The following is a 26,417-nucleotide window of genomic DNA, read 5'->3' on the forward strand; positions in this document are numbered from 1 at the left end:
CGTCACATGACCGGAAGTCAGGGGAATCATGAAGGTGCTGCCGCAGCAGCGCAGCGCTTAGATGTCCCGGACCCGGCGCTTAGCATGCGGCCGGGGGGCCCCATGAGGAGAGAGACGCACAAGAGGGGGGCTCCGAGGGGGCTCCTACCGGCCGGGCCCCATACTGGAGTCAGGGCAGTCATGCCCTGATGGCGGCCCTGCTGGAGGCTGGAGGGGCCCCCTCTCCCCGCGGACCGGCTGAAAAACCCCAACGGCCCGGTCCTGGTCCGCGGACCGGCGGTTGGGGACCTCTGTGATAGAGGACTCAAACCTGCACTATGTCTACAAGACTGAAGAATGTTCAAGTTACCTCTGTGTCAAAAGAACTGGGGTCAATATGGAGAGTTGTGTCCAGTATAGCTGCATTTAATCTGTAGTAGTCACTACAAATTACTTGTGAGGCCACATCTAGAATGTGGGATCCAGTTTTGGGCTTCACATTTTAAAACAGTTATTCGGAAGTTAGAGTCAGTTCAGAGGCAGCAGCTAGATTATTACAAGGGACGGAGACTTCTCATATGTTGAGAGGTTGGAAAAGTTGGGCTTTTTTAGCTTAGAAAAACGAAGCCTCAGAGGAGATCTCACTTATATGTATAAATACATGTGAGATCAATACAAAGGACTTGTGTAATGGGATGGGTGGTGGAGCCACTGTGCCGTGGTGCAAGGAGAGACTCGGGAAAATAACTAGGGACCTCACGAAATTCAACTTCGATGTACAGCGGCTTGACTACTCCATGACCCAAGGAGAGGCGAGGAAGGTGGACCAGGTGCTAATCCGGGTCTGACCTCGGGAAGATAGCAACTGACCCCCAAGGGACAGGAGGCAGGAACAGGCGGGCACGGCTGGTAGACTGGCAGGCGGGCACGGTTGGTAGACAGGCTGACGGACAGGCAGGTAAATGGAGATACATGCACTGGGACCTGAGAACTAACAAGAGTGTTTAGCAAACAAATTTACAACGTTGCACAGGCACCTCCATGTTGGAGGAGGTGCCTTAAGTAGTTTATTTTATTTATTTTACTCACTTACATAGCGCCATTAATTCCACAGCGTTTTACAGACATTATGGGCACTGTCCCCATTGGGGCTCACAATCTACATTCCCTATGATTATGTCTTTTGGAGTATGTGAGGAAACCGGAGAACCAGGAGGAAACCCACACAAACTCCTTGCAGATGTTGTCTTTTTAGTGTAATCCAACCATTGGCCAGGGACATTCAGCATGGCGTGCGGCCCCTTAAGAGGCAGGAAGTGCGCGTGCCCCCCCAAGCACAGTACTCGGGGATCTGTTAGTTGTGCGTGTACCCCGGGCAGTGTCAGTGTGTAAGGAGGACGGAGGAGTGGAACACTCTTAGCGGGGGCTGTGGCAGTAAGGGGGTCGGCGTCTCTGCCACAGGAGAGGGGCAGGAGGCAGAGACGCAGGCGCTACAACTTGCACATGACTTATTCCTTCCAAGAACCAGGGGCACTCATTACGTTTGGAGGAGAGGAGATTCCGGCAGCTAAATAGGAAAGGGTTCTTTACAGTTAGAGCAGTCAGACTGTGGAATGCCGACCACAAGAGGTAGTAATGGCAGACACTAGAACAGTTTTTAAAAAATGGCTGGATGTTTTTATCACAACAAATGGCATTGTGGGTTTTAAATAAACTAGCGATAGAGAACGTATAACTGGTGGAGGAAGGTTGACCTTGATGGACCGGAGTCTTTATTCTAACAATCTATATAACACCAGCTACTTAAGCTCGGCTACTATTCTTTGCGGCCACTGCAGCTCAGCTCCATTGCAGTGACTGACAGAGGGCGGAAATGTAGAGGGAGAAATTGTGCGAATGCCTGTACAGGTCGAATAAACTTGTTCATAAAATCTGTTATGGCAATCTGCCAACAGCAGGGGGTGCCATTGCGCCCAGGCGTTGTGATGGGAGGGAATAAAGGAGACCACAACCCGGTGATGCTCAGCAAGAGTCCCTCACTCTGGGAGGGTCAAGAGTATATTTTTATAGGTTTTCCAAGGGGGTTTCCAGAACTGGGGCCCCTCTACAAAGACACTCAATTGTCTAATTAATCCAGTAGTCTTACTTAATTGGTTACACCCAGTTATGCAACATTACATCTATTACTTATCTACTTTAACATAATACTCTTGGCAGGTGGCCATCATCATCTCAAGTTCACTTTAAGCAAAGTCATTCTTGTTCTTAAAGTTATATGAAGCTCTCAACCGCCATCTTGGATATCTGTATGTCGCAGCAGAAATTCTTCTTAGCACAAAGTCTTATATAATTCAAACACATCACACAATTAATATAAGAATCTGTTCCTTCACAAAATCCTTGCGAAAAGCGCGATATCCATTGAAGATGTTGATTATGGTTAAGTGAATCAGCTGCTCAGTGGAACTCTCTCTCATAGTAATGGTTATCTCATTCAGTTGAGTAGGATGGTACGTCAAGAGGAGGCAAGAACATATACAAGAGAGCAGAAAGTAGTCATAGCTAAGATTGTAACTTTCATTACTGATGCTTTGCAGAGGTGAAATCTAGTACCATTGGATGAGAGACTTGGGGAGGAAACCTGAATCAAATTAATTTGGAATGGAAAATCTGTGAATCTGAGGAAGTTGGCAAAATTCTGCTTTGACTTCCACATAAAGACAGCTATTTATGAAGTGCAACCAAAAGAGTCATTCCACATACAGTTCCTGATGGTTTAATGGGAATGACTCCAAAACATTTACTAGGTGTCCATCATTTTTGAAGGTTGGTACTGTAAAATCTTTGGAAGTGCACCCCAGCCACCACCATGCTTCACCGTAGGCAGGGTGTTCTTTTTAGCATTTGCTTCATTCATCCTCTTTCAATAATACTTTTATCCATAGGCCTGAAAATGTTCTGTTTTGTTTCATCGCTCGACAGGACAGAATCCCAAAATTCCTGTGACTTATTGACATGATTTTGACACTATTAGAGCTGACAACTCTGGTCAGTGAAGGTGTACTTCTTGGAGATGGGTCATGTTTCCTTCAAGTCCAGGTAATGTAGTCAGTGTTCCTGGGACTTTGAATGTTTTTAGAGTTACAGCTGGAAGCAGTCTTTACAAGTTCAATATCTTTGCAATTCTTTTGTATTCTTTTCCTTGTTTCCACTAAGCAATGGTCTCTTCACAACTTTTTCAACCACTCTCGAGAACACAAGAATATTAATGAACCAAAGGGAGTTAACCATAAAGACTGGGCTAAGATTCCTCAGGAATGAGGCAAAACCGATGTCTGGGTATGTGGGTATGTAGCAATGTTTACAGCTGGTGATAACTGCCATAATGATAATAATTTTTATTTTTATAGCGCCAACATATTCTGCAGCACTTTACAATTTTAGGGGGACTTATACAGACAATACAGACGTTACAAAATAAGCATAACTCATATCAAAAGGAGTGAGGGCCCTGCTTGCAAGCTTACAGTCTATGAGGACATAGGGGGGGCACAAAAGGTATCATGTACATATGTTATATAATATAGCCATAATATACTAAATAGGGTATGTACATAACACTACATGAACTGTTCGCCAGTCAGTACGTGTACATTACAGACTATTATGTGCATGAATGGTATGAATTTGAAGAAAATTTTAATATGGGCTAAACTAGGACAGTTAGATAAGTATGTTAAGGCGATAGGCCAGTCTAAAGAAATGGGTTTTTAGGGCACACTTAAAACTGTGGGTATTGGGAATTAATCGAATTGTCCTGAGTAGTGCATTCCAAAGAATTGGCGCAACACATGAGAAATCTTGGAGACGAGAGTGGGAAGTTCGGAGGATTTTAGTTTAAAGTCATTGGCAGAACAGAGGGCATGGGTAGGGTGGTGACTGCGATGAGGGAGGAGATGTAGGGCGGTGCTGAAGCATGGAGCGCTTTGTGAGTAAGCGTGATAAGTTTATATTGAACTCTGTATTGGATGGGCATAGGGAACAGGCATCGGTGTAGCGGTTGGAGAGGAATATGATCCTGGCTGTTGCATTAAGGACGGATTGGAGATGGGAAAGTTTAGAAAGAGGGAGACCGATTAGTAAAAAAGTTGCAGTAGTCCAGGCGAGAATGAATAAGAGCTACAGTAAGAGTTTTTGCCGAGTCAAAGGTAAGAAAAGTTATGAGTCTAGAGATGTTTTTGAGGTGTAGATGACATGAACGAACGAGTGATTTGATGTGAGGAACGAAGGAAAAATCTGAATCAAACATGACCCCAAGACAGCGGGCATGTTGCTGGGAGTAAAGGTAGAGCCACAAACGGAAATAGCAATAAAGGGCACAGGTAGGTTAGTGGAGGGAGGAAATACAAGTAGTTCAGTTTTTGGCAGATTCAGTTTTAGATAGAGGGAGGACATACTGTTAGAGACAGCGGAAAGACAATCACTGGTCTTTTGTAATAATGCAGGGGTGATATCTGGAGCAGAGGTTTATAATTGGGTGTCATCAGCATAGAGATGGTACTGAAAATCAAATCTGCTGATTATTTGTCCAATAGGAGCAGTGTATAAGGAGAAAAGAAGGGGGCCTAGGACTGATCCTTGAGGAACACCGACAGTAAGGGGAAGGAGAGAGGAGGAGGAGCGGTCAGAGAGGTAGGAGAACCAGGAGAGAACAGTGTCGTTGAGGCCAATAGTGAGGAGCATAGTGAGCAGGAGCTGGCGATCCACAGTGTTGAATGCTGCAAAGAGATCCAGGAGAATCAGCAGGGAGTAGTGGCCATTAGATTTAGCTGTTAGTAGATCATTAGAGACTTTAGGGAGTGCAGTTTCAGTAGAGTCTAAAGAGCGGAAACCAGATTGGTAAGGGTCAAGAAGAGAGTTATCTGAGAGATAGCGGATTAGACGGGAGTGGACCAGGCATTCCAGGAGTTTAGAGATAAAGGGAAGATTGGAAACAGGTCTGTAGTTAGCAGCGCAGTTCTGGTCAAGGGATAGTTTTTTAAGTAATAGATGTACAGTACAGACCAAAAGTTTGGACACACCTTCTCATTTAAAGATTTTTCTGTATTTTCATGACTTTGAAAATTGTACATTCACACTGAAGGCATCAAAACTATGAATTAACACATGTGGAATTATATACTTAACAAAAAAGTGTGAAACAACTGAAAATATGTCTTATATTCTAGGTTCTTCAAAGTAGCCACCTTTTGCTTTGATGACTGCATTGCACACTCTTGGCATTCTCTTGATGAGCTTCTAGAGGTAGTCACCGGAAATGGTTTTCACTTCACAGGCGTGCCCTGTCAGGTTTAATAAGTGGGATTTCTTGCCTTATAAATGGGGTTGGGACCATCAGTTGTGTTGTGCAGAAGTCAGGTGGATACACAGCTGATAGTCCTACTGAATAGACTGTTAGAATTTGTATTATGGCAAGAAAAAAGCAGCTAAGTAAAGAAAAACGCGTGGCCATCATTACTTTAAGAAATGAAGGTCAGTCAGTCCCAAAAACTAGGCAAACTATGAAAGTGTCCCCAAGTGCAGTTGCAAAAACCATCAAGCGCTACAAAGAAACTTGCTCACATGAGGACCACCCCAGGAAAGGAAGACCAAGAGTCAACTCTGCTTCTGAGGATAAGTTTATCCGAGTCACCAGCCTCAGAAATCACAGGTTAACAGCAGCTCAGATTAGAAACCAGATCAATGCCACACAGAGTTCTAGCAGCAGACACATCTCTACAACAACTGTTAAGGAGGAGACTTTGTGCAGCCGGCCTTCATGGTAAAATAGCTGCTAGGAAACCACTGCTAAGGACAGGCAACAAGCAGAAGAGACTTGTTTGGGCTAAAGAACACAAGAAATGGACATTAGACCAGTGGAAATCTGTGCTTTGGTCTGATGAGTCCAAATTTGAGATCTTTGGTTCCAACCACCGTGTCTTTGTGCGACGCAGAAAAGGTGAACGGATGGACTCTACATGCTTGGTTCCCACCGTGAAGCATGGAGGAGGAGGTGTGATGGTGTGGGGGTGCTTTGCTGGTGACACTGTTGGGGATTTATTCAAAATTGAAGGCATACTGAACCAGCATGGCTACCACAGCATCTTGCAGCGGCATGCTATTCTATCCGGTTTGCGTTTAGTTGGACCATCATTTATTTTTCAACAGGACAATGACCCCAAACACACCTCCAAGCTGTGTAAGGGCTATCTGACCAAGAAGGAGAGTGATGGGGTGCTACGCCAGATGACCTGGCCTCCACAGTCACCAGACCTGAACCCAATCGAGATGGTTTGGGGTGAGCTGGACCGCAGAGTGAAGGCAAAAGGGCCAACAAGTGCTAAGCATCTCTGGGAACTTCTTCAAGATTGTTGGAAGACCATTTCCGGTGACTACCTCTTGAAGCTCATCAAGAGAATGCCAAGAGTGTGCAAAGCAGTAATCAAAGCTATATGTGGCTACTTTGAAGAACCTAGGATATAAGACATATTTTCAGTTGTTTCACACTTTTTTGTTAAGTATATAATTCCACATGTGTTAATTCATAGTTTTGATGCCTTCAGTGTGAATGTACATTTTTCATGGTCATGAAAATAGAGAAAAATCTTTAAATGAGATGGTGTGTCCAAACTTTTGGTCTGTACTGTATGCTGGCGTGTTTAAAAGAGGAGGGGAAAAATACCAGATGAGAGGGAGAGGTTGAATATTTTAGGTAGGTGAGTGGTGACAGCTGGAGAAAGGGACTGAAGAAGATGTGAGGGAATAGGGTCACTGGTGCAGGTGGTAGGGCCAGAAGATACAAGGAGCCTGGTCACTTCTTCCGTGACTGCATCTTGCTCATTTTCTGACTTTGAACCAATGTTGGAGGGAGGAGCATGCATAACATTTGGGGATTGGGAGAAAATTTCCTATCGGATATGGTCAAATTTTTCTTTGAAATAATTGGCCAGATTTTCAGCGCTGAGGTCGGTGGTCGAGGCCTGTGCTGTTTGATTAAGGAGAGAATGAAAAGTGTCATAGAGGTGTTCAGGATTATTGGACAATAAGATGATGAAGTTGTTAAAGTTGGTTTGTTTGGAGAGGTGAAGGGCGGAGTTATATGTTTTAAGCATAAATTCATAATGGATGAAATCTTCGGCCAGGTTAGATTTTCAACACAGCCGTTCAGCGCACCTGGAGCACCGCTAGAGAAAACGTGTTTGCGGCGTGTGCCAGGGTTGTTGCCATCTATGCCGAGTTGTTCTAAGTGTAGGAGGTGCGGCTTCATCCAGGGCGCATTACAATATTTCGTTATAGTGCTTCAGTGCAGGGTCAGGACATGAGAGGGAGGAGATTGGGGCAAATGATGATTGCAACGTTTTCATAAATCTCTGGGTGTTAATGGCGCATATATTTCTATAAGTGTGGAAAGTGGGGGTGTCATGAGTGGGGTTACAGTTCTTGACAGATAATGAAAGAAGGTTGTGGTTAGAGAGCGGAAGAGGAGAGTTAATAAAGTCATGTACTGAGCATAGCCAGGAGAAGATCAGGTCCAGTGTGTTCCCGTCTTCATGTGTAGGAGAATTAGTAAGTTGTGAAAGGCCGAAGTAAAAGGTTAGCGATAAAAGATGAGCGAAAGATGGGGAAAGGGGATCGCCAATTGGGATGTTAAAGTCCCCCACGATGAGAGTGGGGATGTCACAAGATAGAAAATTTGGAAGCCAAGTGGAAAAGTGATCCAGAAACTGATGGGAGGTGCCCGGAGGGTGATACATACATGCCAGTCACAGGGAGAAAGGCCGGTAGAGTCTGACAGTCTGGACCTCAAAAAGAAGGGAAGATAAGGGAGGGGTACTGGGGGAAAAAGTGCATTTTGTTGAAAGGAGCAGACCAACACCTCCGCCTGATCTGTTGTTAGTTCTCGGGGTATGAGAGAAGTGTAGGCCACCATATGAGAGAGAGCAGCAGCGGCGGTGGTATCTGACTACTGAATCCATGTTTCAGTGAGAACAAGAAGGTTAAGGGAATTGAGAGGAAAAAGTCATGGATGTAGGAGAGTTTATTACATGCTGACTGCACATTTCAAAGGGCACAATTGAAAGAGACAGAAGGCATGCAAGGAATATTAATGAGGTTAGCAGGGTTTCTGAATGTAGCAGGGAAAGGGTTCTACTAAGTACTCAAGATGCAGCTCATGAAGGGATGGAATCATTCTTGGATGGCAGGAGTCATTAAATGTGCAATTTTGTGGTGAATTTAGAGAAACCACATGTTATATTAGTTGTGTTGAGCTTTTTATATTGTTCTTGTTTCATTAGTTTATTGCAAACAGCAAAACGGGTTTGGAAATAAAAGGAATTTGGAAAGGAAGTTGAATAATTTTTATTGCAACTATATGTATAATAATTACTTTTATATTTGGCAGCACTTTACAATGCACAGGGTACTTGTACAAATAAGACTTTTCCATAGAATAAGCTTGGTTATTATTCAAGGCAGCTCATAAAATGGTAGAGACAGAATCTAAAAATAAAAAACAGAAAATCCCATTGTATGATTTTTGCATAATTAATTTGCATTTTATTGCATGATATAAGTATTTGATCACCCACCAACTAGAAAGAATTCTGCTGGTTTTTCTTTAAGAAGCCCTCCTACACTGCATTCATAACCTGTATTAATTACACCTACATTTCCCACATTCTGAACATGAAAAAGGCTTCTTCCCTGTGTGGGCTTTCTGGTGGCTATCAAGATACTCTTTCCGAATAAAACATTTCCCACATTCTGAACATGAAAAAGGCTTCTCCCCGGTGTGGGTTCTCTGATGTTTGAGAAGATTTGATTTGTCTGTAAAACATTTCCCACATTCTGAACATGAAAAAGGCTTCTCCCCTGTGTGGGTTTTCTGGTGGTTATTAAGATGCGCTTTCCGCATAAAACATTTCCCACATTCTGAACATGAATATGGCTTCTCCCCTGTGTGAGTTTTCACATGCTCAATAAGATTTGTTCTCTGATAAAAACATTTCCCACATTCTGAACATGAAAAACGCTTCTCCTCTGTGTGGGTTCTCTGGTGTCGATCAAGATCCGCTTTCTGAATAAAACATTTCCCACATTCTGAACATGAAAAAGGCTTCTCCTCTGTATGGGTTTTCTGGTGGTTATTAAGATGCGCTTTCCGCATAAAACATTTCCCACATTCTGAACATGAATATGGCTTCTCCCCTGTGTGAGTTTTCACATGCTCAATAAGATTTGATCTCTGATAAAAACATTTCCCACATTCTGAACATGAAAAAGGCTTCTCTGTGTGGGTTCTCTGGTGTCGATCAAGATCCGCTTTCCGAATAAAACATTTCCCACATTCTGAACATAAAAAAGGCTTCTCCCCTGTGTGGGTTTTCTGGTGGTTATCAAGGTGCTCTTTCCGAATAAAACATTTCCCACATTCTGAACATGAAAAAGGCTCCTTCCCTTTGTGGGTTTTCTGGTGGTTATCAAGATACTCTTTCCGAATAAAACATTTCCCACATTCTGAACATGAAAAAGGCTTCTCCCCGGTGTGGGTTCTCTGATGTTTGAGAAGATTTGATTTGTCTGTAAAACATTTCCCACATTCTGAACATGAATATGGCTTCTCCCCTGTGTGAATTCTCTGATGTATAACAAGATCTGATTTACGATTAAAATGTTTACAACATTCTGAACATGATAATGGCTTCACCCCTGAGTGAGCTCTCCGCTCCTTAGCTCCCTTTCTGTGCTCAACATTCTGTAATGAATCAGAAGATAGGACCACTTGACCATAAAATAGATCTTTTCTGTGAAGGGCTGATGTTATATCTGAAGCAATGGCATGCTCTTCATATGTATCTGGTGTGATACCATGATCATCTGCTTTCAAATCTGAGGATATCATATGTCTTTCTGAGTTCATGGTAAAGGCATCTGCCAAGAATAAAACAAACATATTTGTAATAATGTAACTGTATATTTATATTGTTAATGTTATATTTATTAGGATTTCTATATGAAATAGCAAAATTCAGTTATTAACCAACTAAAAGTGTGATGCCAAAATAGATCTCAATCTATCGATAGAGCAAGATACTGATATTAAGACACTACACAGTTTTTCAGCAGTTTTCTGATTTCAGTGTTGATCCTTAAATGCACTTTAGCAGAGCAGGGCAGCGTGGTGGAGCAGGGCAGCGTGGTGGAGCAGGGAAGCGCGGTGGAGCAGGGCAGCGCGGTGGAGCAGGGCAGCGCGATGGAGCAGGGCAGCGCGATGGAGCAGGGCAGCACGGTGGGGCAGGGCAGCGCGGTGGAGCAGGGCAGCGCGGTGGAGCAGTATGGTAATGAACAGTAAAGGCCTGACATTAAACCAGATGCAAGCCTGAATTTATTAATTTATGTGCAATGACAATCTAAAATTATGTCATTCAGTCGAGGCGGAGTAGGAATTTTGTTACACAGCCACCATCTGCCTTTAGCAGTAGTGGCTGAGTGGCATTTAAATAGTTAGGTACACATTGCTTCCCCCCATGAGTTATTATTGCAGCTGTGGGTCTGGTAAAGTCCCCCGTGGCTGCCATGTTGGTCCCCAGTGGCTCCCAATGAGCGGACTGTGTACAGAAGACACTGACTGTATGACTGTATGATGTCAGCCAGGTGCGTTTCATTCTAAAATTCTGCGGCGTTTTAGAGAAATTCATACTTTAATAGACTAGTCGGACAGGCGGGTTCCCGGCGGCTTCTCTCTGCCCGCTGTCTTAGATTGACAGGCCTCTGCCTACGTGATCTATTACTTGTATATGGGGAATTATTTTTGCATAACGAGCTGTGGTTTTTAATGGTGTTTTTTTTTGTGTTTTGGTCACTTTTTGATTTTTTTTTTTATTATGCAGAATAAGTAAAAGCTGCAATTCAGACAGTTTCTCTTTTTTTTTTAATTCTGTTCATCGTGCTACATAAATATTGAAATAGTTTTATACATACAACTTGTTATGAAAATGGTGATACCAAATATGCCAGGTTTGTTTTTCTTCTTTCAAATTAAGCTATTTTTTTATTGGCAGCATTGGCCATTTGGGGATTTTTTTCTTGCATTGTTTAACACTTTTTTTAGACTTTATTTACAGAATAATATAATTAATTATTGAGATAATACAGTGCGGAACCACAAAATTTCACCCAGCATTTCAATTTTTGTTCTCAGATTTTTCATTATAAAGTCTTACTGATAACAGGATTATGACCGCACCCTGAGAGAGGGGATCCGCCCTTCAAGGACAGGAAACCTACAGGCTTAAAAGGTTGGCACCTCTCCTCCGCATCAGTTGGATTACAGCGCGTGATAGGACCTCCATTGGTTGTTGCCAAAACACAAATCTTACCCGCACCACAAATCACAACTAAAACGGTGAACTTATAACACTAGTGAAAGAAGTGCTCACACACACGTGACAGGAGGGATTATAAGGGTGCTGTCATGGGTTCTGAAAAAAATCATAAGACTCACCCATGACGGCACCATGACAGAATTATAGAGAAAATTAAGAATTTAGGGAGGGACCACAGCCTGGAGCACCCTTCTTTCAAAGGTGAGGCCATGCCATCAAATGAAGATTGGCTACTTGTGGATGGTGAATTAGCCCCAGAAAGGAGATTTGGAATCTGCGGGAGGACCCACAAGTCAGTGACAGACATTGTCCTCAACCATGAAAAGCCCCTGACATGATGGTAGTCTTCATAGGAGTCTTCTTACTGCCAACTCAACTGCAAGTAATTCCTTCAAGTTTGAGGAACAAAAAACTCTCTTGTCCCCGTCCAAAAGCCCTGGTTTACTACGTCTACTACGGAGCCCACCTGGACAGATTAGTGACACTCAGCCACCAAAGAAGGGACTGCATTGACATTGGGGATAGCATCAACCTTCCTTCCAGGTGTCCTCTAAAGGAAATGTAATTTCTTAACACATCCTACTGCAAGGCTCTAGTATGGAACTGGGCTCACAAGACTGCCGGAAGGCACAAAGTTAGAAACCTAGAAGGGACATAGCGCTTCTAAGGGACAGGATGGGGAATTTCAGGGCCCTTAACATCTGGCCTCGGATCTTTTCTTTTTTATCGCCTGGGAAATGATACTTCTGCACCTCTGAGTCCAGCAGTAGCCCCAAATATTACTGTATTTTTAGGGGCTCTATCTTTGACTTTTTAAGGTTCAATAGCCAACCTAAACATTCTTAGGTGGATATCACTTCCTGTAACTGACTAGTGCAATGCCAGGTCGAATTGCCTACAACCAGAAAATTATACAAATACAGGATAATCAATACATTCTTCTCCCGGAGACGGGCCATCACCTCTTCTGGGAAGAGTAACTTTATTGCAGATTTTACATATTCCATTTTGAATGAAAGGATTCTCAGGAATTTAATAAAGCCCTTCAAATGTATTATCATCCTGAAAGAGCAGTTTGGTTTCTTGATTAGAAAGAGAGGGGATTAAAATCCCTTCCCTCTTTCTGACACTGAAACTTCTAATAGGACAGCCTTCTGCACCAGCTGAGACTTTGGCCTCTGGGCCCGTTGCCCTGCTGACAAAGACCTAGAGGGAATTACCACGAATCTTCCATGCGGGATTGAGCGGAACTCCATTTCTAGACCGGATTTTATCAGGCCGAGAATCCAACTGTTTCCCGATATTTTTTCCCAGGCCGGGAAGAAGGACGAAAGTCTCCCCCCACCTGGGCTGGAAATCACTGACTTTTTTGGAATCCTGGGAAGAGGTTCCGAACATGAAGCTGCTACCTTTTCTTCTTTGATCTTTCCATTTGTCTTGATCTGTGGAGGTCTTCCTTCAATTCAACCTTCTTTTCCGGAAGGATCGCTTGCAGGCTGGGATGGACAAGTTAGGATATCCCTTTTTAGCATTGCAAGCCTTTTCCAAAGCTGGGCCAAACAGGTGTTCCCCCTCACACGGAATGGCACACAGTCTCATTCTAGCCTGGAGTTTCCCTGGCCAACATTTTAACCATAAGTGTTTGAAATGTCTGCTGACCTTGCCGCTAAACAAACTTGAATCAGCCGAAGCGAAGATAGAAAAGCTGCAGCCCCTCGCATAAGTGGGACAGTGGCCAAGATATTGTGTCTTGACATAGTCTTGACATTGTGTCTTTTAACTGGGTTTCCAGATGATCCAACCAGATGATTAAGGATCTGGCTGTACATGTAACAGCCATTGTTGGCTCTAGAGCACCAGTCAACATCTCCAATGTACATCTAAGCCGCCTTTACTATGGCCGCATCCAGTTTTGGGGCTTTGTCCCTGTTTGACAAGGAAGGCTCATCCAAGGGATATTGTCACGGGTGTGTCGCCACGAAGATCGTCACGATTACACAGCCTGACTTCTCGCAGCTGAGTTTTTGGTGTTTTGTGTTTTTCGGCAGTGAGAGAGTTAACTCTCTCTCTCTGTGCTAGACAAGGTCCAGCCTCGCCCAGCTGCAATCAATGCTGCAGTAGTGGGACTCCTTCAAATGCCTGCCGGTCTGTTAGGGTAGTGTCGGTGAAAGCATTTCATACAGACAAACAGAGCGGATCGTGGTATTTTGGAGTTCTGAGCTAAGTGTATTTGGTGTGGTTTTTCCCTTCCTCGCTTTATCATTTATCTCCTTTCCCGTTGGTGTTCCCTCTGTTGTTGTGGTGTAGTTTTTGTATACAAGGTGGTTTTTGGTTTAACCCTTGTACTGTCTCGTTCATCTAAGTACTGAGTGTTGGCATATTATTTCCTGTTCCCTATTGTTGTGATCGGGGTCCTTCTCAGGACCTCCTGTACGCAGAGACAGCGTGACATTTTCACCGACCCACTAAGATGCTCTCCAGCTACCATGGATCCAGTAGCCGGTCTAGCTCGGCAGTTGCAGAGTTTGTCCATGGAGCTGGCGGACGTTAGGTCCAAGGTTTTGTATCCCCAAGAGCAAGCAGGACCAGAACCTAAAGTAGCTCTCCCTGACAGGTTCACTGGGGGGCGGGACAAGTTTTTTTGTTTTCCGGGAGGCATGCAAGTTGTACTTTCGGCTGCGGCCTCGGTCATCGGGGAGTGAAGAACAAAGGGTGGGAATTGTCATCTCGCTCCTACAAGGGACCCACAATCTTGGGCATTCTCTCTTCCCCCGGGCTCCCCGGCTCTCCAGTCAGTGGATAGGTTTTTTGCAGCTCTGGGTCTCGTATATGATGACCCGGATCGGATCTCCCTTGCTGAATCTAAGTTACGTAGGATCCAGCAGGGAGATCGTCCGACGGAGGAATTCTGTTCGGAGTTCCGTAGGTGGGCCACGGACACCCAGTGGAATGACCCGGCTCTTAGGAGCCAGTTTTGTCAAGGTTTATCCGACAAATTAAAGGATGTTTTGGCACAGTATGACCCTCCCGCGTCACTGGAAGCCGTTATGGCCCTTGCTATTCGCATTGACAGACGGCTTCGGGAGAGGTGCGGGGTAACTCCACCCTCTGTGATGACTCCACCTTCTACAGGTGTTCCTTATATGGAGGGTTCCCTGGTCAGTCCAGAGGAGCCTATGCAATTAGGAGGGACATCATTTCGGGGGAGGGGACCGGTGGTGCGCCATAAGACAGGAAGGTGTTTCTTCTGCGGGAGAAAGGGACATTTTATTGGGGAGTGTCCATCCCGTCCCTTGCAGAGTGAAGAGTCGTCGGAAAACTGTTGATCCCAGGTTGTGTGGTGGACGGCAATCTGGGAGTAGGTATTTCGTCCCTAGGTTCATCTCAGTTTCTCGTACCGGCGGAGGTGGTGGTGGGTACGAGAACTGAGAGGATATCTGTTCTTCTGGATAGTGGTGCCGGGGCTAATCTGGTGGACGCTCGGTTTGCCCGGGTTCAAGGTATGTGATTGAGTGAATTGGCTAAACCCATCCCCATATTCTCGATTGATGCCAGGCCCCTCGGTCAGGGAAGTTTTTTGCAATCTGTGCATAACGTAAAACTTCAAGTGGGGGCTATACATAAAGAACTGTTGTCTTGCTACGTATTGGAGGGTCTTTCCACTCCTATAGTGTTGGGCCTTCCTTGGTTAATTATGCATAACCCGGTTATTAATTGGCAATCCAGAGAGATAAGCCAATGGAGTAAATTCTGTAATAAAAACTGCATGAATACGGTCATCGGTGCGGTTACTCCTAGGGTCTTACCTCCATTTCTGGCGGACTTTGAGGATGTACTCTCGGAGAAAGGGTGTCAGGAACTACCTCCTCATCGCGAGTATGACTGTTCTGTAAAACTGCTCCCTGAGGCCAAGTTACCTAAAGCTAGGTTGTATAACCTTTCTGGTCCTGAGAGGCAGGCCATGAAGGATTATATTTCTGAAAGTCTGGCTAAGGGGCATATTAGACCTTCATCTTCCCCGGTGGCCGCGGGGTTCTTCTTTGTGAAGAAGAAAGATGGAGGCCTACGCCCTTGCCTGGATTTCGGTGAACTTAATCGGATTAAGGTCCGAGATCCGTATTTGCTCCCACTTATTCCCGATCTCTTTAATCAGATCGTGGGCGCCAAATGGTTCTCTAAGTTGGATCTCGGGGGGCGTACAATCTGATTAGGATGAAGGAGGGGGATGAGTGGAAGACGGCGTTTAACACTCCGGAGGGGCATTATGAGAACCTTGTCATGCCATTCGGTCTGACTAATGCCCCGGCGGTGTTCCAACACTTTGTTAATGACATTTTTCGCCGCCTGGTGGGACAGTTTGTTGTCATATATCTGGATGATATCTTAATTTACTCGCCGGATCTGGTGTCTCATCAGGAGCACGTTAGGCAGGTGTTACAGATCTTGCGGGATAATAAACTGTATGCCAAATGGGAAAAGTGTGTGTTCGCCGTACAGGAACTCCAGGCTTCCTGGTTTCAGCGTCCGGTTTTCGTATGGACCCTGGGAAAGTGCGGGCAGTTCTTGAGTGGGATCTGCCATAGAATCTTAAGGCACTACAACGTTTCCTGGGGTTTGCTAATTATTACCGGAAGTTCATTCGTAATTTCTCGTCCATGGTTAAACCTCTCATAGACATGACAAAAAAGGGGACGGATTTTTCTAGGTGGTCTGACAAGGCTTGTCAAGCTTTCTCCTCCTTGAAAAAAGTTTTGCCTCGGCACCCATAATCATTCAACCTGATGCGTCACAGCCATTCATTGTAGAGGTAGACGCTTCCGAGGTAGGGGTGGGAGCAGTATTGTCACAAGGTTCGTCCCCTGGTAAGTGGCATCCGTGCGCCTTTTTCTCTAAAAAATTGTCGTCCGCTGAGAGGAATTACGATGTCGGCAATAGGGAACTCTTGGCCATTAAGCTAGCTTTTGAGGAGTGGCGCCATTTTTTGGAGGGGGCAGTCCATCCGGTCACCGTCATCACCGATCACAAGAACCTGCTATATCTGGAGTCCGCAAAACGTCTGAATCCCAGACAAGCCAGGTGGTCGTTGTTTTTTACCAGGTTTAATTTTGTCGTTACATATCGTCCTGGGTCAAAAAATGTGAAGGCGGATGCCTTATCTCGTAGTTTCCCTGGGGCCGGGAATACGGATGACCCGGTTCCTATCCTTCAAGAGGGGGTGGTGGTGTCGGTAGTATGCTCTGAGCTTGAGGAGGAGGTATTGGAGGCTCAGGGGGATGCCCCTGTTGGACCTCCAGGGAGACTGTTTGTTCCAGATCAGTTACGACAAAAGGTGATCGAGGCACACCATAACTCAGCTTTGGCAAGACACCCAGGGAGTAAAGCAACTGTGGATCTACTCTCGCGTCGGTTTTGGTGGCCTAACTTACATATAGAGGTGGTAAATTTTGTTGCGTCCTGTGGGGTTTGTGCGCGCTCTAAGACCCCACATACCCGTCCGTCTGGGGCCATCTTACCTTTGAAGATCCCGGAGCGTCCTTGGACTCATCTGTCTATGGACTTTATTACGGACCTCCTGCCGTCTTCGGGTAAAACGGTCATTCTCGTTGTAGTAGACAGGTTCAGCAAGATGGCACATTTTATCGCTCTTCCTGCTCTTCCAAATGCTAAAACTCTTGCGCAGGTGTTCATTGGGGAGATTGTGAGGCTTCACGGGGTACCCTCCGATGTGGTGTCGGATCGGGGGTCTCAGTTTGTGTCCAAGTTCTGGAAGGCATTTTGTACTCGGCGGGGGATGCATTTATCGTTCTCATCGGCTTTTCATCCTCAGACCAATGGTAGACGGAACGTCTGAACCAGAGTTTGGAGACATATCTCCAGTGTTTTGTGTCAGAGAACCAGGAGGACTGGGCTTCTTTCTTACCTCTGGCAGAGTTTGCTCTTAATAATAGGCGGAGCGAGTCCACTGGTAAGTCCCCGTTTTTTGGGGCATATGGTTTTCACCCCCAGTTTTGTACTTTCAGTAGGGGGGCTCTTCGGGGGTTCCTGAGGAGGAACGATTTTCCTCATCACTCACTTCAGTATGGAGAGGGGTGCTGAAGAATCTGAATACTATGGGGAACCGATACAAACGTATGGCTGATAGGAGGAGAGTGTCTGGTCCGGACCTAAGTGTGAACGATCGGGTATGGTTGTCTACCAGGTATATAAAACTTAAGGTTTCCTCCTGGAAACTGGGTCCCAGGTTCATCGGGCCATACAGGATCAGTTCTATAATTAATCCAGTGGCATTCCATCTTGACCTCCCCCCTACGTTTAAAATTCACAATGTGTTCCACAGATCGTTGCTTAAGAGGTATGTGGCGCCGGTGATACCGTCACCTTTACCTCCCCCTCCAGTGGTGGTCAATGGTAACTTGGAGTTCCAGGTATCAAAGGTCATCGATTCACGCTTTAATCGCCGGTCCCTTCAGTACCTGGTTCATTGGAAGGGGTATGGTCCTGAGGAGAGGATGTGGGTTCCTGCGTCGGATATTAACGCAGACCGATTAGTTCGGGCCTTCCACACGACTCACCCGGATAAACCTGGCCCTGAGGGTCCGGAGGCCCCTCGTAGAAGGGGGGGTACTGTCACGGGTGTGTCGCCACGAAGATCATCACGATTACACAGCCTGACTTCTCGCAGCTGAGTTTTTGGTGTTTTGTGTTTTTCGGCAGTGAGGGAGTTAACTCTCTCTCTCTGTGCTAGACGAGGTCCAGCCTCGCCCAGCTGCAATCAATGCTGCAGTAGTGGGACTCCTTCAAATGCCTGCCGGTCTGTTAGGGAAGTGTCGGTGAAAGCATTTCATACAGACAAACAGAGCGGATCGTGGTATTTTGGAGTTCTGAGCTAAGTGTATTTGGTGTGGTTTTTCCCTTCCTCGCTTTATCATTTATCTCCTTTCCCGTTGGTGTTCCCTCTGTTGTTGTGGTGTAGTTTTTGTATGCAAGGTGGTTTTTGTTTTAACCCTTGTACTGTCTCGTTCGTCTAAGTACTGAGTGTTGGCATATTATTTCCTGTTCCCTATTGTTGTGATCGGGGTCCTTCTCAGGACTAGATTACTGAGGTGCAGGGATCCTCAGGAGGTAGGGGTTACGCTGGCGGCCTGGACCTCTGTACCTTTAACAGTACCTCCAGGTAGAGGGATTAGTCAGGGCCCCAGCTTAGGGTCAGTTTAGGCCCCAGACCTCCTGTACGCAGAGACAGCGTGACAGATATCTCCTCTTAATTGATGGGGAAAGGGAGCCTCTCTTTTCCATTCCCTCTAAATTATTTTTTCATTCATAGGAAATGACCTATGCTTTTTTTGTTCCAAGCCTCCAAACATAATGTCCTGAACTGATTTCTCGAGTTTGGACTCGACTATCCCCATTGTGGTCCAAACTGCCTTTACGAGTTTGTCCATCTCATCTATAGGAAAACAAAGATGGCCAGCATTACCGTCTGAGGAGGATTCGTCATCATTATTTGAAAAGCTAGACACATGCAACCCCGGGACCACTGGCTAGCCCTTTTACTCTTCTTACCTCTATGAACCTCTTCCTGGGAAAGGGATTTAAGGGACTTCCGCCATGATAATTGATCTTAAATCGGTGGCAGAGTTAGTGGTCTCCTCCGCTACTGTCTGCTCTATACAATACTGGCAAAGTTTTTTTTTGGTTGGAGTCAGGCAGTAGATTTCTGCAAAGTGCACACTCCTTGTGCTTAGACTTTGCTGTACACTTCTTTCCCTGGCAATAACTGACAAAAAAGGGAAAGGCTACATCACTGAGTGAGCTTTCACAAAGATCACTTACCAGTGTGAGGCAATCATATAGTACGAGATTTAGAGGGGAACCCACCTCAGCCAAAAGACCATCTTTAGAGGCCGAAAACGCGTCTACTTTCCTGGAGCTCCTCTGTCTGGATTCGCCACTGCCTGCAGACCTCTGTCTCTCACAGACACTGCCACCAAAACTACTGCTACGGGGTCGACGCTGCTCCGCCTGCTTCTGGGGCTTCTTATCAGGCTGCTGCTGCTCAGTGATATCCGTTATTCTGGAGGGAACAATGAGCAAGGAAGCACCGATCCATGCTCCTGCCGTCATTTAGATGCCGGAGAAACGCTATTCCCCACCTCTCCAGACCCTTCCGGAACCCCCGGTTCCCACACACTTCCGGTCAAGCGGCTCACGCTTCATCCAGGCATGCCCCAGTTGTGCAATCTGGTCATGCCCTGGCCGCTGCTAAAATGCTGTTCAGGCGCATCCTGGCATCGAACATGCCTTCTTCGCATCAGAGAGGCGCGCCTTCAGACCGGAAAACGCCAGCTGGCGTGAATTCCAAGGAAGCAATGCACATGCAGCTGCCCTGTATCTCGCTTCCAGGCACGTGCCAACACCCGATGAGCCACGCTATCCTCGCCCAGGATGCTGCTCACCTGCGCCCGCACACAACCGTGAAAGTCCTCCTGGACCCACTGTGGTGCTTCTAGGGACCCTGGACTGGCCAAGGCAGGGAAAATACCGCTGCCTGAACCGTCCGTCTGGGCCTGGGAAATGATCTTCCGGTACAAAGGTTCACTCATCAAGGACAGGAAAACAACTGATCTGTGGGAGAGGTGCTGCCCTTTTAAGCCTGTGGGTATCCTGTCCTTGGAGGACGAATCCCCTCTTGTGGTGCTGTCATGGGTGATCGATAAAATTCATTTTATATAATTCATCAATTATATTTTATTTTACATAATGCATCTGTGGCGCCCCTGCGGGTTCAGTCGCCACAGGGGTACTGCATCTCACCCAGAGGTGTGGTATCTCACGCTCAGGTAAGGAAGGAGTACTGCCCAGGACCCTAACACCTCCATCCAACACTACACTACTCCAGACCGGCAGGAGGTGCATGATGCGTCGCTTCCTGCTGAGCCCTGTCCGTGGCTGGAGTGGGGGGAACCAAAGTGAGGGGGAACCATGTAGTGGGTGTAGGTGGAGGAAGAAGTTCAGGGGAGCACTTGTTAGGGATAGTATATAGAGAGAAACCATCTTGAAGAGATCAGGTCAGTCAGAGGAGGACAGTGAGAGGAGCAGGAGCTCTGTAGAAGCTCTGCTCTGGAGGAGGGCCTAGCCAGAGAAGCACAAGGCTGGAGAGAGAGAGAGAGGAGCAGGAAAGGAATGTGGAATGGACCCCAGGGGTACGGGTAGTGCTGGAGGCCACCCGTACGCCCGAATCTGCCAGGAGGTGGAGGGGTCAGGTCGCACAGAGAGGACCGGTCCCTAAACTAGCAGAGTTCTTTAAGCCTCAACTAGGAAACCGGAGGCTGCAGTATTTCAGGTACTGTAGCCACAAGCCACATCTAATCACCAGAAAGGTGGCCATAGAGGACCCAGGGGACAGAGAAGACATCGCCCGGCAAGGTCCACGGCCACTGGCCTGAGACACTGGGTGTGAGGTGCAGGGAGACGGCCAGAGGGAACACACAGAAGGGGGTCCCGTTACGTACTCCGGAGAGACCTGGGAGCTTGCTGAACCCCTCCCTGAGTAAGCACAGAACGCCGTGGGAAGTTACTTTAGTACTGGTAACTGGAAGTCTAAGAAACAGTGAGTAAACCCTGAGGACTGCACCTTACTGTCTCTGTGATCATTATCTGCGCCATCCTCTGCACTACACCATAACAGCAACATCTACACTGCCCTGGAGCTAAGCTCTACCTGTGGAGAGCTGAACCAACTCTGCTGCATTACCAACACCTCCAGAGGACCTGCTCCGCAGCGGCGGCTCCCTTTAGCCGCATACCACAGGTGGCGTCACAAACTGTATCTAAGAACTATAAATCCCCTGTAAATATTCCCTGTAAATATTCCCCTTTTGATTAACCGCCCTGGGTCACGGACCGGGTCACCGCCACTGTGACATCTCCCCTAGCAACGACCGGCCCGGCACCGTGTACCCCACGGCCCAGGGGGCGCGTCACATCTAGTAGTGCGGGCCTAGGTAAAATAGGAGGCAGGTCAGTGAAGGCACAGTGAGCTGCCATAAGAGCATACAGATGAATATGTAAGCAGCGCACCAGATAGAGCGCCTCTTACAGGCCGCCCCGAAGCATATCATTATCTCCAAACTGAAAGTAAAGATTACACAAGAACCACAAGATTTCATCAACCAAGGTATCGTATTAACCAGTGTAATGTCACCCACCAGACAGTGTATGTATTTTACTGAGCACAATCCTGCTGACAGGTGCGCTTTAAGTTGACCAACTCATTCCAGATATTTTTGACCTGCAGCACTTGCCACAAGAATAGTATCCATGTCGGTGTAACATAAAAGTCATTTAAGTGGCAGTATTCTTTAACCCCTTTACCCCCGAAGGCTGTTTGCACGTTAATGACAGGCAAATTTTTACAGTTCTGACCCAGTGTCACTTTATGAGGTAATAACTCTGGGACTCTTCAGCGAATCCCACTGATACCAAGACTGTTTTTTCATGACATATTGTACTTCATGATAGTGGCAACATTTATTCGATATCACTTGCGTTTATTTGTGAAAAAAAAATCTGAAAATTTGTCAGAAAATTTTGAAAATTTCGCAATTTTCTAAATTTGAATTTTCATGCCCTTAAATCAGAGAAATATTTTACACAAAATAGTTAATAAATAATATTTACCACATGTCTACTTTACATCAGCACAATTTTGGAACCAAATTTTTTTTTTTGTTAGGAAGTTATAAGGGTTAATAGTTGACCAGCGATTTCTCATTTTTCCAACAAAATTTACAAAACCATTTTTTTTTTAGGGACCACATCACATTTGAAGTGATTTTGAGGGGTCTTTATGACAGAAAATACCTAAAAGTGACACCATTCTAAAAACTGTTCCCCTCAAGGTGCTCAAAACCACATTCAAAAAGTTTATTAACCCTTCAGGTGCTTCACAGGAATTTTTGGAATGTGGAAGAAAACAATGAACATTTAACTTTTTTTACACAAAAATGTTAATTTAGACCCAAATTTATTTATTTTCGCAAGGGTTGACTGGAAAAAATTGACCGCAAAATTTGTTGTGCAATTTTTCCTGAGCACGCCGATACCACATATGTGGGGGAAATCCACTGTTTGGGCGCACTGCAGTTTTAAGAAGGGAAGATGCGCCATTTGACTTCTTGAATGTAAAATTTGCTTAAATAATTATCAGATGCCATGTCGCGTTTGGAGAGTCCCTGAAGTGCCGAAACAGTGGAAACTGCCCACAACGGACCCTATTTTCGAAACTAGACCCCTCAAGGAACCTCTCTAGATGTGTGCTGAGCACTCTGAACCCCCAGGTGCTTCACAGAAGTTTATAACGTAGAGCCATGAAAATAAAAAAAAAAATAACTTTTTCCGCAAAAATTATCTTTTAGCCCCAATTTTTTTATTTTCACAGGGGTAAGAGGAGAAAATTGACCCCCAAAACTGTTATGCAATTTCTTCTGAGTACGCAGATACCACATATATGGGGAAAGTACACTGGGCGCACGGCATGGTTCAGAAGGAGAGGAGCACTGTGTGACTTTTTGAACTCAAAATTGGCTAGAATCAAGAGGGGACGCCATGTAGTGTTTGGGGAACCCCTGATGCGCCTATATAGTGGAAACCCCCCAAGTGACCCCATTTTGAAAACTAGACCTCTTAAGGATTTTATCAAGGGGTATGGTGAACATTTTGAGCCCAGACGTACGACACAGAATTTGATAACATTAGGTCATCATATTGAATAAGTTGTCATTAGTCTTGAGTGCAAGTGCTCGCTACTTGAGTTTGCATCGGGTACTCGGGTATGCACCATGTATCGCGGGTGCTCGAGTAACATGTGCAAGGCCCCGCATGTTTCACGGTTGTTGTTAAGACACCCAAAAAAACATGTGGGGATCGCTCGTGCATGGCAGGCAATCCCCGCAAGTTTTTTTTGGCCGCGAAGCATATGGGGCAGAAACTCGAGCATGTCACCAGAGCACCCGCTTTACTCGGTGTATACTCGAGCACCCGATGAAAACTCAAGTAGCGAGCACTTGTGCTCAACACTAGTCATCATTTTTTTCTTTATTTTTAAAAAAATCATAACCCCAACACAACCCTACCCAACCCTAACACAACCCTAACCCTAAGCCTAGCACAGTCCAAGCACAACCCTAACCATAACACAAACCTAACCCTAGCACAACCCTAACCCAACCCTAACCCTAGCACAACCCTAACCCTAGCACAACCCTAACCCTAGCACAACCTTAACCCTAGCACAACCCTAACCCTAGCACAACCCTAACCCTAGCACAACCCTAACCCTAGCACAACCCTAAACCTAGTACAACCCTAAACCTAGCACAACCTTAACCCTAGCACAACCCTAACTCTAGAGTTTATTTTTTTCACCGTTCCTCGTGCGGTATAAGTGATTAGACAACTTTATTCTTCAGGTCGGTGCGATTACAGCGATACCAGATTCATATCGAGTTTCTATATTTGGCAGCTGTCACACCCTAAAGGGCAGAAAAATATTTTTTCCATATTTCGGCTGAAGAGTCATGTAAGGGCTTGTTTTTTTGCGGCACAAGTTGACGCTTTTCTTGGTTCCGTTTTCGGGCACATGACATTTTCTGATCACTTTCTATTCTGATTTTTGGGAGGCAGAATAAACAAAAACCAACAATTCAGGAATTGCTTTTTGTTTTTTTGTTTTTTTTATGCCATTCCGCGTGTGGTAAAATTTATTCTTCGGGTTAGTACGTTTACAGCGGTACCACATTTATATTGTTTTTTATGGTTTGGGGCTTTTATACAATAAAAACTATTTTATAGAAAAAAATATTTTTTGTATCGCTTTATTCTGAGGGCTATAACTTTTATTTTTCGGCTGATGGAGCTGTATGGCGGCTTGTTTTTTGCAGGACAAGATGACGTTTTCAGCGGTACTATTTTTAATAACATTCGTCTTTTTTATCGCGTTTTATTTCATTTTTTGTTTGGCGGTATGATGATGAAGCATCATTTTTTTCTTCGTTTTTTATTTTTTTACCGTGTTCACTATAAGGGTTAACTAGTGGGACCGTTTTATAGGTCAGGTCGTTCCGGATGTGGCGATACCAAATGTGTGTACTTTTAATGTGGTGGTTTTTTTATAATAATATTTATTTATGAGTGCAGTATATTTTTATTTTTTCATTATTTTTATTTTTTTTTTATATATTTTTACAATTTTTAATTTTATTTTTCCCCACTTTCTGGCACTTTTTTAATTACTTTTACCCTTTGTCCCACTATGGGACTTTCACTTTTTGCAGCCTGATCACTTGCATAGCATAGAGATGCAGGAGCATCTCTGTGCTATGCAGGCTGTCAGTCCTGCACTGGCACAAGTTAGTTAGAACGTGCACTGAGAACGATCTAACTAACTTGCTGATGCCTGGTGACCCGGATGTCGTCATGACGACATCAGGTCATCATGGCAACTACCAGACCCAGCAGACACAGCGCGGGATCCCGGATACAAGGTAAGAGGGGTTACGTCCCCTTGCTCCCGGAATGCTGCAATCGACTTCGATCGCAGCATTTTGGGGATTAATGTGCCACTGTGGGATCGCTCCTGGCACATATTACCGGGTGTTAGCCAAAAGGCCCAGGGCACAGGGACGTACTATTACTGACATTGTCAGTAAGGGGTTAATAAACAATTAATAGAGAGATTACAAATCCGGACAGGACACAGATTATTACATGTAATACATTTTTTTTTAATCTGAGACTTCTCTGCATTTAGTGGTTACTACTCACCTGGGTAGTCATATGTAGGAATCTCATCTTTACACCACTCATCACCCCTCACATATGTCTCTGTAGTATTAATATGGGTCAGATCTTCACCCTGAAACAAATATTGTAAAAGTCACAGACAGATGATGGAGAAGTCCCATCTATGATCAGCTCTAATCCTGCCATCTCCACCGTTCTCATTACACAAGTATAAAACATATAATACTGGTGGATAAAACAAGACTGAACACAAGACCTTCACAGCCGTCTACACATCATAGGGGAGATCTCATGACACCTTCTCTCCATCTACCTGATGATCCTGAGGAACATTGGGGTCTTCTTGTTTACAGTCCTGTGGAAGAAGAGGACGGGGACATCTCTCTGGTGTTGTCCTCTTACTGGATAGATCTGGAGGAAACACATACAAGGACTGAATTCATTCTTTACATACAGATAATTATAGGCCGTGTGTATTTAGTCCTGTCTATTACCTGGTGATGTGAGGGGCTGGGGAACCTCCATCATGATGTCCTTGTACAGATCTTTGTGTCCTTCTAAATACTCCCACTCCTCCATGGAGAAATAGACAGCGACATCCTGACATCTTATAGGAACCTGACACATACAATGATACCATCATCCCCCCGATCCCTTCATAGCGTTACTGTATAATGTCCCAGCATTCACAGCAGTGTTACCTCTCCAGTCAGCAGCTCAATCATCTTGTAGGTGAGTTCTGGGATCTTCTGCTCATTGATGTCCTCATGTATCAGGGGGTGAGGTGGAGGCTCTGTGATTGGGTTCAGGGGTCTTCCCCATCCCTCAGACACAGGGACCTGACAGCGCTCACTAGAGGTCTTCTTCACTACTATGTAATCCTGGTTATGGAGAGACACATTAATCACTACAGACATTTCCAGAGTCCTCACCTCTCCAGTTCTGTCCATCTGTTATTCCCATAGATAAGAATGATGTAATGTGACGTCATCAGAATCTCTCACCTCTCCAGTAAGCCGGAAGAGGATCTCTAGGGTGAGGTGGAATATCCTCTCGGCCATCTTCTTCTTCTCCTTCTCCTTCTCCATCCACTAAGGTTTAAGGTAAATTTTCTAGAAGATGGAAGATAATGATGAGAACGACTGAATCTACAGGATCCTAAATGGAAGGAAGATGGCTGCTCGGTGCGCACAGGAGCTGTGATGAGGT

General features: G+C 45.3%; 2 protein-coding genes across 3 annotated transcripts in view; one reads left to right on the plus strand and one right to left on the minus strand.

Annotated features, from left to right (window-relative positions):
• Window positions 1-26,417, plus strand: part of LOC141192389 (uncharacterized) — a 208,977-nt gene that overhangs the window by 56,322 nt on the left and 126,238 nt on the right. The gene's annotated exons all lie outside the window — the stretch shown is intronic.
• Window positions 8,124-26,417, minus strand: part of LOC141192333 (uncharacterized) — a 48,924-nt gene continuing 30,630 nt past the window's right edge. Inside the window, exons 1-6 of one of the 2 annotated variants that reach the window (XM_073661841.1) lie at window positions 26,213-26,406; window positions 25,910-26,089; window positions 25,703-25,826; window positions 25,522-25,619; window positions 25,230-25,320; window positions 8,127-9,951 (exon numbers count right to left, since the gene is read on the minus strand). In XM_073661841.1, the coding sequence (XP_073517942.1) occupies window positions 8,675-9,951; window positions 25,230-25,320; window positions 25,522-25,619; window positions 25,703-25,826; window positions 25,910-26,089; window positions 26,213-26,296 (1,854 nt within the window). In that variant the 5' untranslated portion in view covers window positions 26,297-26,406 and the 3' untranslated portion in view covers window positions 8,127-8,674. Of the gene's footprint in view, window positions 9,952-25,229; window positions 25,321-25,521; window positions 25,620-25,702; window positions 25,827-25,909; window positions 26,090-26,212; window positions 26,407-26,417 lie in introns of those variants that run through there. The other variant, XM_073661839.1, reaches the window with a different exon arrangement.

Source organism: Phyllobates terribilis, unplaced genomic scaffold (assembly GCF_046119375.1).
Source record: "Phyllobates terribilis strain yellow unplaced genomic scaffold, ASM4611937v1 Scaffold_60__1_contigs__length_8166268, whole genome shotgun sequence".
Classification (NCBI taxonomy): Eukaryota; Metazoa; Chordata; class Amphibia; order Anura; family Dendrobatidae; genus Phyllobates; species Phyllobates terribilis.